Raw genomic sequence first — 12,325 nt, forward strand, 5'->3', positions numbered from 1 at the left:
TTTTATTATATCCGAAATGAGCTAGTTATTTTGGGTTCATCTCGTGTCTAATTTTGTCCATTTAAACAATCAACAAAAGAACTACAACTGATTGAAATAGTCTATGTTTTTTTAACCATTTAATCCACATGTTTATACAAAGACTAATCTTATCTGCACCTTATATATATGTAAAGCATAATACTAATAGTAACATTTATTCGATATTGCATGTTCTCTACAATAAATCTCGAGTCAACCACACAATAAAATAAGTTACTTGCACTCTAAAGAGCTCTTGTTATGATTCCCTTTGCCTACCAATGTATGAAGGGCAGAGAAATACCGGATGGAATTAATCCTAAAGTGGCTTTTGAATATATATAAGATTCTTTGCTTGAAACTTTAATTTATTATCTGAGGGAATTACTTTGGGAGGAATTAATCCTAAAGTGGCTTTTGTGGGCACCACAAATCAATTTATGTTTCTATTTAAATATCTAAGAGATTGAAGTAAGGAGGAAAAAAAACCATACGAAGATGGCAAGCTCAAGCTCTAATCCACATGTCACATTGGAAGTTAAAGAAGAATACCCATACCCATCACATGTTTATACCCCTAGTTTTGTTAGCTTGAAGCTGAATGGTAGGGATGAGTATCGTATATGGAAAACTCAGATGATATGTCTCCTAGAGAGTCATGTTATGCTTGGTTTCATCGATGGTAGATTTGTGCGTCCTGATGAAGCCAGTAGTAGTAGTAATGTTTCCGGGAAGGAGAAAGTGGGTGACCATCAGACGCACCATGGGCTGTGGAGAAAATCAGATGCCCTGGTGAAGGGTTGGATTCTTGGATCTCTCTCTAAAGAAACACTCGGGTATGTTGTCAATCGTCTCACGGGAATAAGCCATCACGATGATTTCAGTGCAAAAGATGTTTGGGATGAACTGCAGACTATGTATGGTCCTCCTGTTTTTCCACAATTGCCTCATGTTGTTACAGGTACAATCTATCTCTTCTTAGCTAATCTACGAATCTTTTGTTTGGGTTGGTGGTTAAGATAAACTAAAGCATAACACTACATATACAGTAAAATATGTATAGCTTTTAATTACTGTATAGTCACTAATAAGTTGAGTCGACCATACATTAATTTGTTTTAACAAACATGGTAAAAGAGATACAAAGTTCTACAAAATGGATAAAAGTGTACATACAAACAAGGTTTTTTTTTCATCCTTCTTTAAAAGCCCTATATTAAACTTGGAACTATCTAATCTTTGTGGTACCAAAGTATATATATATATATATATATATATATATATATATATATATATATATATATATATATATATATATATATATATATATATATATATATATATTGCCAATCTTGTTCCATTACCCTAATGTTTAGATTAGAGATTACATCATCAAGAGAGCATATTTTGTATCATGTATTTTTTTACCTTGATAACAAAATTATTCAAAATATAGATAAACTACAAGATCAAGACATAGCAGGGGCACTCCAAAATTTGTACCATTCTACTCGAAAAGGAGATTGGGATCGGGTCGAAAGAATATTGAGGGAGGGAAGGGTTACAGTGATAGACAAAATCACAAATAATGGCAACACTGCCCTCCATGTAGCAGTTGGTACTTCCAAGAAGCGAGAATTCCTAGAGAAATTGCTGGAAATGATACCGGAGAACACACAACTATTGGATGTAAGAAATTCAGATGGAAGCACACCACTTCATGTTGCTGCTATTATTGGCAACACTGAAGCTGCTGACATCTTGGTAGCAAGAAACCATGAGTCTTTGTTTGCCAAAGACAACAAAGGTCAGACACCACTAGCCTTGGCTCTTTCTAATATGCACACAGAAACAGCCCGACATCTGCTGCAACACATCGATACTGTTACTGATGATATACAAAAGGATGCTCTGTTTTCTGGTACAACTGGTGATGACCTTTTAGTTACTGCTATTTCCTCCAAAGATTTCCGTAAGTGTGGACTGGACTCAAATTTTAGTAGTAAGAAACCTGCCCACTTAACTGATTCGGCTGACTTTGGAATATATGTAGGCTTTGCAAGAAAACTGTTGGAGCATTACAAAACATTGCATAGTGATGCTGTGCTGACAGCTATAGCTCAAAATTTCCCACGCGAAGCCTGCTCATTTGGAAGATACGCAGGTTTTTTTGTTTTTCTATCTTAATTAATCTGCACGTTCTTTTACATTATAAAATTATTTATAACGCTTCTCTACCAAACTTCCTGCACACCACTTTTTATATTGAAGAGACTGGTAAATTACTTGAGAGAACAGAAAGTTGTCCTCCATGGGTTTTGTCATCGATAATGAAACCATTCATTCGCGGTAGGTCATGAGTTTTTCTTTTCTTAAACTTTAAAATTGTTGGTTGCGCATTCTATAATTAATTAAACCCTTCATTCTAACAAACATTGTATCCTGTAACGCAGTGGCTGACTTCATCCTTATCCTTTTTCTATTAATCGCTTTGCTATTAGGTAAGATGATCAACAAGTACCTCATTGTATTACTAAAACAAAAGAGAATAAAAAAAGGTATATCTCTTTGTTTGAGAAGCTCACTTGGGTCTATGTTGTAGTGTCTCCATTCCGTAAAGAGAGATATGAAATTCATTTACATGCTATGTATATGTTGGGGGAAGTATGTCATTTGATACAGCGAACGAATCACTCCAGCTCTTACCATCACTATTACACAAATCCAATTCTTGAAGCCACTAGACAAAATGCAAACGAGGTTGTAGAAGAAATTGTGAATTGGTTCCCAAATGCAATTTGGAGTGCTAACGAAGATGGGCACAACTTTATACTGTATGCTGCAATAAATCGCTCAGAAAAGGTTTACAACCTACTTTATCATATGAGTGAACATAAGAATATATACCGGACACTCGAAGACTCTTCACGGAATAACCTGTTGCATCTAGCTGCAAGATTGGCACCATCCAACAAATTAAATCTTATATCGGGGGCAGCTTTACAGATACAACGTGAACTACAATGGTTTAAGGTATGAATCTCTATATATGATTCAAAATCAGCATACCTGATATTTAAACACCATATGTATTTATCAATCATGTGTAACAATTAATTAACATAATGTAATGTTGTAGGAAATGGAAAAATTCATTTGTCCTCTAAGCATCATAAAAAAGAACTCTTTAAACGAAACACCACAAATGGTATTTACTAGAGAACACAAGGAGTTAGTGATTGAAGGAGAAAAATGGATGAAGTCCACTGCGGAGTCCTACACGATTACAGCTGCATTAATCATCACCATTGTCTTTGCAGCAGCAATTACAGTTCCAGGAGGAAGCGATCAGAACAAGGGGATACCAATTTTTACCAGCAACGCCGCCTTCACAGTATTTGCAATATCAGATGCCATATCATTGTTTGCAGCTGTTACTTCATTGTTAATGTTTTTGTCGATCCTCACTGCACGTTTTGCTGAACAAGACTTTCTCTTCAAGTTGCCTACAAAGTTGATAATTGGTTTGTCCACCTTGTTCATCTCAACCACAGCCATGATAGCAGCTTTTGCTGCAACGTTATACCTTGTATTTGGCCAAAGCAATTCAAGGATTCTTATTCCAATAGCTGTCTTGACATGCCTACCAATTACTTCCTTTGTGACCTTGCAGTTCCCTCTCGTCCTAGACTTGATGAGTGCCACTTATGGTCGTAGTATTTTTGGTAGGAACAAAAGTTATTATGGTTTGTTTGGAGGAATATTGATTTGATTAGAAATTGGGAAATTAAAGATCGAAATTATAGAGCAAGTTGTGGAATGCCTTGTAATATTAGGCTTAATTCTTAATTAGAAAATAATCTAGTTATCTCATCACTATATACACCGTTATACAACTTATACTAACACCCAAACATATAATTGCATCTTAAGTTTTAATGTTGCTAGTATGTGTTTTCTATTTTACTCGCAACCATATTAATGCAATGATCAATATCCACCAGTTTCTGCTGCTGATCTGATTTTCCCATGTCGTGGGTATTGGAGTTAATTCTGATTTGAATTTGAGTTTAATGCAATAAAGAGAATAATCGGTTACCACATTGTGGTTAACCTGGTAGTTAAAGTTTTCAGTTATAGTTTGGTAGTTTTAAAAGCATTTTTAATTCAGATTTTAATGTGTTAGAGTCTATAAATTGCAAACAGTTTGTAGTATGTTTGTTGTGTCAAAAAAGAAGAATTCAGGGAAAAGTTTTATGTGTGCATTCTTGCCCCTGTTTCACACCTGTGCAGTTTTTATTGTGGTCATTTCTAGCCTGATCACCAACACTTGGTATCAGAGCTCTCGGTTCATGCCCAAATATATCCGTTACGAATCCATGTCGTCATCTAGCCAACTTGTTACAAGAGAGAATGGTGGAGTGCCATTTCACTGTCCAATGTTGACTCCCACGAACTACACCACGTGGGCAATCAAAATGGAAGCTATAATGGATGCCCAGGGAGTATGGGAATCCATTGAACCAGCAGAGGGAGAAGCTGTGGATGAGAAGAAGAACAAGTCGGCTCGGGCTTATCTTTTCCAAGCAATACCGGAAGACATCTTGTTACAGGTGGCAAAGAAGAAGACAGCAAAGGAAGTGTGGGATTCTTTAAAAACAAGGTTTCTCGGGGCTGATAGAGTTCAGAAAGCAAGATTGCACACTCTCAAGAGTGAGTTCGAGGCCTTACGGATGAAAGACGGGGAGTCTATAGATGAGTTCGCAGGAAAGCTAGGTGCAATGATCTCGAAGCACAGCAGTCTTGGCACAACCCTTGAAGATAGTGTGCTCGTAAGAAAACTACTTGACTCCGTCCCAGATAACTACCTGCAACTGGTAGCATCCATTGAACAATATTCAGATGTGGATGAGATGCCATTCGAGGAAGCTGTAGGAAGGCTCAAGGCCTATGAGGATCGGCTGAAACTTCGAAGCAATAATACAACCGGGGAAGGAAGTTTGTTGTTCACCAGATCAGAAGGTCAAAACAATCAAAAGGCTTCAAAGGGGGGTTCCTTCTTGAGTGGTAAGGGACGCGGAACATCACATCATGACAGAAGTGGTCGAAGTGGTGGACGAGGTAGAGGAAGTACACGGGGCAGAGGTGGTCGTGGAAGCTTTACAAAGTTTCATGACTCACACAATAATCGTCAAAAAGGAAGGGATAAAAGTCATATAAAATGTTACAATTGTGAAGAATATGGTCACTATGCATCAGAATGCAAAGCTCCAAAGGAAAGAAAAGATGAAGTAAACTTGACTCAAACTCAAAATCGCGATGATGAACCGGAAGCACTTCTGTTGAGTATCCTTGGGGAAGAGTCAAACAACATGGTGTTACTAAATGAAGACAAGGTGTTCCCGGGACAGAAGAGCAGTGGTGAAGACCTTTGGTATTTGGATAATGGTGCCAGTAATCATATGACTGGCATGAGAAGCTTCTTTGCTGAACTCGATGAGAAGGTGACCGGACAGGTGCGTTTTGGTGATGGTTCTAAAGTGAAGATTGAAGGAAAAGGGACAATCTTGTTTAAGTGCAAGAATGGTGATCAAATACTTGTACCAGATGTATATTTCATTCCAGCTTTGCATTGTAACATCCTGAGTCTAGGGCAGATGACAGAAGAAGGATACAAGATTGAGATGTTGCATCAATATCTACGAGTACATGATGTACATGGAAGATTGGTAATGAAGGTACAACGGTCCAAGAACCGGTTGTACAAGATTACCCTAAAAACTTCACAACCGATTTGTATGGCAACTAGTATTGATGACGAGGCTTGGCTATGGCATGCGAGGTTGGGGCACGTAAACTTTCGAGTTATGGAATCAATGGTTGAGAAAGGATTAGTAGAAGGTGTGCCAAAGATAAAACACCCGACACAAGTTTGCGATGGGTGTTTGGTCGCAAAACAAGTCAAACAACCATTCCCAAAAGAAGCAATGTGGCGAGCAAGTAAACCTCTCGAGCTAATTCACGCTGATCTTTGTGGTCCAATAACACCACAAACTTTGGCAGGTAACAGATACTTCATGCTAATGGTCGATGATTTTAGCAGATACATGTGGGTACATATGTTGAAATCAAAAGACGAAGCCTTTGCAACCTTCAAGAAGTTTAAAGCTCAGGTTGAAAATGAGAGTCCATACAAGGTGAAGGTACTCAGGACAGATCGGGGAGGGGAGTTCACCTCCCAAGCTTTCTCAGAATTTTGCAACAAAGAAGGCATCAAAAGGCAATTAACTGCACCGTATTCGCCCCAGCAAAACGGTGTAGTTGAGCGTCGAAATCGGACAGTTCTTGAAGCCACGAGATCATTCTTGAAGACTATGAGTGTGCCTGAAAGATTGTGGGGGGAGGCTGTTCGTCACGCAGTGTATGTTCTAAATCGAATGCCAACGAAAGGTGTAAAGAATATGACACCGTATGAAGGGTGGAAAGGAAAAAAACCAACGCTTCATCATGTCAAAGTGTTTGGTTGCCTTGCACACATGAAGAAGCCATCAAATCAATTAACCAAGCTAAGTGATCGAAGTATCCAAGTGGTGTATCTAGGGGTCGAACCAGGTAGCAAGGCTTATAGATTATTCAACCCTAAAGAGAACAAGATAATGGTGGGCCGAGATGTCATATTTGAAGAGAAAGTTAAGTGGAATTGGGCTGAAGCCCAAAATGGCGAGCAAGGTGAACAACCTGGGTATTTCAGAAGTTTTTTTAATTCACCGACATATGGAGAAGAAGTGTATCAAAACCCGGGTGATGATGAAAATCCTTCTTTCCAATCGCCGGTGGATACTCCTTCAGCGACACCAACAAGCACGAGCACAGGTAATCAAACTAACTCAACCCCTCTTACGTTTGATTTTTCAAACACATCTTTGGAACACAACGAAGGAATAAGCCCTTCCATGTTTGATAATATCCCTGTGCGTGGGTTTCGATCTCTACCTGAGATATATGCTGAAACTCACCCAATTGAAGATGAAGAAGTAGATCTAATGTTTGTTGGTGAAGAACCCTCCACCTATCTGGAAGCAACAGGGGATCGAGACTGGGTAGAAGCAATGAAAACTGAACTTGGCTCACTTGAAAAAAATAAAACATGGAATCTGACAGATTTGCCACGTGGACATAGACCCATTGGACTGAAGTGGATATTTAAATTAAAAAAGGATCCAGAAGGCAAAGTAATAAAACACAAAGCCCGGTTGGTCGCGAAGGGGTATGTGCAGCGAAAGGGGGTTGATTTTGATGAAGTGTTTGCGCCCGTTGCACGATTGGAGACAATTCGAGTACTCCTAGCACTTGCAGCAATAGGAGGCTGGAAAGTTCATCATCTTGATGTGAAATCCGCTTTCTTAAATGGAGAGTTAAAAGAAGAGGTATATGTTTCACAGCCGGACGGGTTTGTTATTGCAGGCAAGGAACATCAGGTTTACCGGTTAAATAAAGCTCTCTATGGGCTACGACAGGCTCCAAGAGCCTGGAATGTCAAGCTTGACAAAACACTCAAGGGTATGGGTTTTCACAGGTGCCCCCAAGAACAGGCCGTGTACCAACTTCAAAACGCAGAAGCGGTGCTAATAGTTGGTGTATATGTAGATGACTTGATTGTGACAGGTAGCTGTGAAGAAAAGATAGCTGATTTCAAGAACCAAATGAAGAAAGTATTTGATATGAGTGATTTGGGATTGCTAACCTACTACCTTGGAATTGAGGTGAAACAAAGTAAAAAGGGTATAACAATCAGTCAAATGGGATATGCGAAGAAATTACTAACAGCAGCAGGTATGGCAGATTGCAATGAGGCAAAATATCCAATGGAACCAAAACTTAGCTTGACCAAGAATGAAGATGAAGCCACAGTGGATGCAACAAAATTTCGGAGTCTCATTGGGAGCTTGCGTTACCTGATACACACAAGGCCAGATCTTAGTTACTCAGTTGGGGTGGTCAGTCGATACATGGAGTCACCTAGAGAAAGTCATTTAAAGGCAGTAAAACACATTTTGAGGTATGTAAAGGGTACAATTAAGCATGGCCTTGTGTATAGACAAGGAGGAGATGGAAACTTGGTGGGTTATAGTGATAGTAGTCACGGGATGGATCGTGATGATGGCAAAGGCACAACTGGAATGGCATTTTATCTCTCAGGAAATTTGGTCACATGGAGTTCACAAAAGCAGAGGACTGTGGCTCTGTCTTCTTGTGAATCAGAATTTATGGCAGCAACATCAGCGGCTTGTCAAGCATTATGGTTGAGAAACCTCTTAAAGGAATTGATCAACTGGGAGGTTGGAAAGGTCAAGTTATATGTAGACAACAAATCTGCAATAGAGCTCATGAAGAACCCTGTATTCCATGGTAGGAGCAAACACATTGAGACTCGATACCATTTCATCCGTGAATGTGTGGAAAATGGATTAATTTGTGTGGAGCATATAAGTGGAGAGGAGCAGCGAGCAGATACTCTGACCAAAGCATTACCCCGGGTGAAGTTTGCTGAGATGAAAAGTCTTCTGGGAGTTGAGAAGCTTGAAGACCCTATTCAGAATTAGGGGGGAGAGTATTGGAGTTAATTCTGATTTGAATTTGAGTTTAATGCAATAAAGAGAATAATCGGTTACCACATTGTGGTTAACCTGGTAGTTAAAGTTTTCAGTTATAGTTTGGTAGTTTTAAAAGCATTTTTAATTCAGATTTTAATGTGTTAGAGTCTATAAATTGCAAACAGTTTGTAGTATGTTTGTTGTGTCAAAAAAGAAGAATTCAGGGAAAAGTTTTATGTGTGCATTCTTGCCCCTGTTTCACACCTGTGCAGTTTTTATTGTGGTCATTTCTAGCCTGATCACCAACAGTGGGATTGTCCATTCTTTCAACCCCTCATAATCGATCTGCTGTTTTTCTAGTTGTCCGGGCTCCTCTCTTCCAATTGTTAAATGGAAAAATAATAGATTTAGATTAAAAACTGATTTAAAATCTTATAATTGATTTCTAACTTTACATTGATTTACAGCTTACAACTTTGCTATGATCTCGCTTAATCTAAGATAATCTCTTCTCAAAAGTAACAAGTTACTTGATAAATAAATCTCTATACCCTTTTTACCATGATACGTCACCTTAAAAATGATAGTAATCATCTAATTCTTCACTAAATAACAATTTCCTAAAAAAGTGGTTTATCAATAAAATAGCAATGAAACCACCCTTATCAATGGAACAAATTACGTCATTCTGCCTGAATTAAGTTACAATAAACAAACATATATAGTTGCTCAGATAGTGTGTTTAATCCACTAAACTCATTAAGTAAAAAAGAAACAACCCTATCAATGGAACAAAAAAATTGCAATTTCTTCTCTCATCCAAAAAAGTGAAACAATGTGGGGATAAAATTTACTCTCAATCTTCCATTTGTGCGAAAGACATAAACGCCTTTCTCATCCTCCTAATAAAAAATAGCCCTAAAAAGGTACTCACGTCAAATTAAGTGCTAACTAATGCAACAAATAAAGCATAGACATAGATAGGATGATATTATCTAATAAAACCAAATATTAAACATATAGATCATATTTACAACATAATTATCTATATATAACCCAAAAACAAACAAAAAAAATCTATTTTTTTAATCCAAAAACCATGAAGAAATCATTCAAAATTTATCCATTGGTTAGCGATGAAACTTCCATTCCTTCTCTTCAAATTCCTCATTTCCACACCTTGAGATAAAGCTTTTTGATACATTAGCAACAACATCACGATGTATAAGCAATGAAACATCAACCAACTCCACACATTGATCCAACAAAGAAGCAACCGATGAAAAAGTCAACAAAGGGTCAACCAACAACAAATATGCACAAAATGTTTTCAACCCTTTTCTCCCATCCAAGTCTCCCAACTTTCCACATCATAACAAACCTCTAATTCCGACCACAGAGTTGAGTTAATACATAAATAATTCACATTCGGGAAAACCCTGAACACCTTCTCAAGGGTAAATTTGGAAAACCCAACTGCCCCTCTCTCCCACTTTCGTGAATTGACTGTTAGGTTTTTCGACTGCTTTTGTAAATGGGAAGCTTAAGAGTAAGGATTCGATGTATAAAGACTCAAGTCAAAGGGTTTTTAAATTTAGGAAATTTTTGATTCTAAATGAGTCAGCTTGATCAAGGGCAAGATGGAGATGAGATAACATGGGGGCGTCGATGTAAAGTGAAGTGGGTCTTATGCATTCTAATCTTAGTGTGATAAGAGTGGGTGTGATTAGGGTTAAAGATGATGGGGCATTTGATACAGTCAAGTGACAGGCTTTGAGGTCAAGAAGGTTGATTTTGGGGAGTTTGAGACCTCCGACACCTACCAAGTTAAGAACTTGAAGATTTGGGATGGATTTGTTCAACATGTTTAAGTCTTCATTGTCTAATCGTATGAATTCAAGTGTTAAATTTGTTAGCATTGGCATTGGGTTCATGTGTTCTACTCATTGTCATTCGTTCTTCACCTCTAATTCAAGAAGATTATGACCTGCATCAATCAAAATTGAGTACATCGATTAACTAGTAATCATCAACACCAGGTGAAATTAAGAACATATGAAGGTACATGAGCTTCCTAATTGATTGTCAGATCATAGAGGCGGATTTTATCATTTCACATCAATAGAGAATTGAATTTACAATATACTAACAACATCAGAGGATGAAGAACATGAAATAGAATTCTTGCATATATGATGAACTTACAATACGCAGAAACCAGAGGCAACACCGAATCAACAACCCTCAAATTCGATACAAGATTGAGGAAAATTGTCTTGAAAGGAGTAAGAGATTGAGACGAACTTTAAGAACGGGTTGAAATACTTATACTCCTTTATTTTACAGTAACATCATGTTATATTGGTATATGAAAGGTTGTAAAAGATCGGGATCCTACGTAGGCTCGTTTTTTGGTTAAGATCGGGATTGGGATCCTAAGATCCCACAAAATAAAATATAATTTTTATTTATAGTTTTTAATCATGTAAAATATTTCAAACTTGCATTTTTTTTGTTCAAAAGTTATAAAAAACTTCAAAATATTAGTCATAAGTCAAAACACAAATTGATAAATGGTAAATTAGTAAAGAATAAAAGACATAAAGTAGTAAAAAAAATCATTTGCAAAAAGAAATCAAAGAAATGTAGGATCGGATCTGTTATCAATTATACGATCCTACCCCAAATACGATCTGGATCGTTTTTCATACCTAGGATCGTAGGATCATACGATCAGGATAACGATTTTGACAACCACGGGTATATGTGTTATGAAAAGAGTAAGTTTTATTATTAAAGAGTAAATTGTATGAATGGCCCCTATGGTTTGAGGTAGTTTGCACGTTTGGTCCCTAATTTATATTTTTAACTTGAAAGGTCCCTACTGTTTGCTTTTATTGTGCGCTTGGTCTTTGTCTCATCCAAAAAGACTATTTTGCCCTTGATTTTTTTTATTTATTTAAATAAACACACCCAAACTCACTTCCAACTCACCTTACCTTACCTTATCTATCTCATCTTATTTAAATAAATTAAAAAATCAAGGACAAAATAGTCTTTTCAGGTAAGAGACAAGGTTTGCAATAAAAACAAACTATAGGAACCTTCGGAATTAAAAAAATAAATAAATAAGGGACCAAACGTGCAAATTACCCCAAACCATAGGGACTATTCGTGTAATTTACTCATTATTAAAAAAACATAACAATTTTTTTATTTTACCTAAAAAAAATTTATCAATTAAGACCAGAGAAATTGATCAGTCATCTTTTTTTTCTAATAGTTTTTCCAAGAAAAATTTCGATAAAATAGTTAAGAAATTGAAAAACGCTAAAAAAATACCACAATTTTTTGCAAGTGGGTTGTTTGGGAATATATAGATTTTCACAGTTACATGTGAATTTTTTTCGAACTTTAAAACTTTACAACTCTTTCAAATAAACTATGTTTGGTGAATTCTTTTCATTGTGTTCTTTGTAATATCATTGATATATTAAAATTCAAAGTTAGATGTCGGAAAGTCACATTTTTTAGCTTCAAAATAGATTAGTCAGTGAAAATATGGGAAAAAAAGCCCCAACTTTGTTAATTCATAAAGTCTGCATGCAAACTTCGTTTGAGCTAAAAAAAACTCATTATATTCTTTGTAACAAAAGATTTTCATAGACATTATTCTCCCAATTTTAATGTCAAAAAGTGATATTTATTTT

General features: G+C 36.9%; 1 protein-coding gene and 1 pseudogene across 2 annotated transcripts; one reads left to right on the forward strand and one right to left on the reverse strand.

The window, feature by feature from the left end:
• Positions 1 to 508: 508 nt before the first annotated feature.
• Positions 509 to 3,894, forward strand: LOC111883915 (ankyrin repeat-containing protein NPR4). 2 transcript variants are annotated; one of them, XM_023880244.2, is made up of 7 exons: positions 509 to 982; positions 1,478 to 1,993; positions 2,075 to 2,185; positions 2,293 to 2,370; positions 2,475 to 2,522; positions 2,624 to 3,054; positions 3,161 to 3,894. In XM_023880244.2, the coding sequence occupies exons 1-7, from the start codon at positions 520 to 522 to the stop codon at positions 3,791 to 3,793; spliced, it is 2,280 nt and encodes a 759-aa protein (XP_023736012.1). In that variant the 5' UTR covers positions 509 to 519; the 3' UTR covers positions 3,794 to 3,894. The 2 variants fall into 2 exon arrangements, with proteins under 2 accessions (XP_023736012.1, XP_042752260.1); XM_042896326.1 differs by lacking the exon at positions 2,293 to 2,370.
• Positions 3,895 to 9,745: 5,851 nt separating this feature from the next.
• Positions 9,746 to 10,549, reverse strand: LOC111883833 (F-box/LRR-repeat protein At4g29420-like; annotated as a pseudogene).
• Between the last annotated feature and the right edge of the window lie 1,776 nt (positions 10,550 to 12,325).

Source organism: Lactuca sativa, chromosome 7, assembly GCF_002870075.4.
Source record: "Lactuca sativa cultivar Salinas chromosome 7, Lsat_Salinas_v11, whole genome shotgun sequence".
Taxonomy (NCBI): domain Eukaryota; kingdom Viridiplantae; phylum Streptophyta; class Magnoliopsida; order Asterales; family Asteraceae; genus Lactuca; species Lactuca sativa.

Coding starts and splice junctions, on each gene's coding strand:
- LOC111883915 (XM_023880244.2), top strand. CDS start 520: ATGGCAAGCTCAAGCTCTAATCCACATGTCACATTGGAAGTTAAAGAA. Junction 2,186..2,292: donor CTCATTTGGAAGATACGCAG/GTTTTTTTGTTT, acceptor TTTATATTGAAG/AGACTGGTAAATTACTTGAG. Junction 2,371..2,474: donor AATGAAACCATTCATTCGCG/GTAGGTCATGAG, acceptor CCTGTAACGCAG/TGGCTGACTTCATCCTTATC.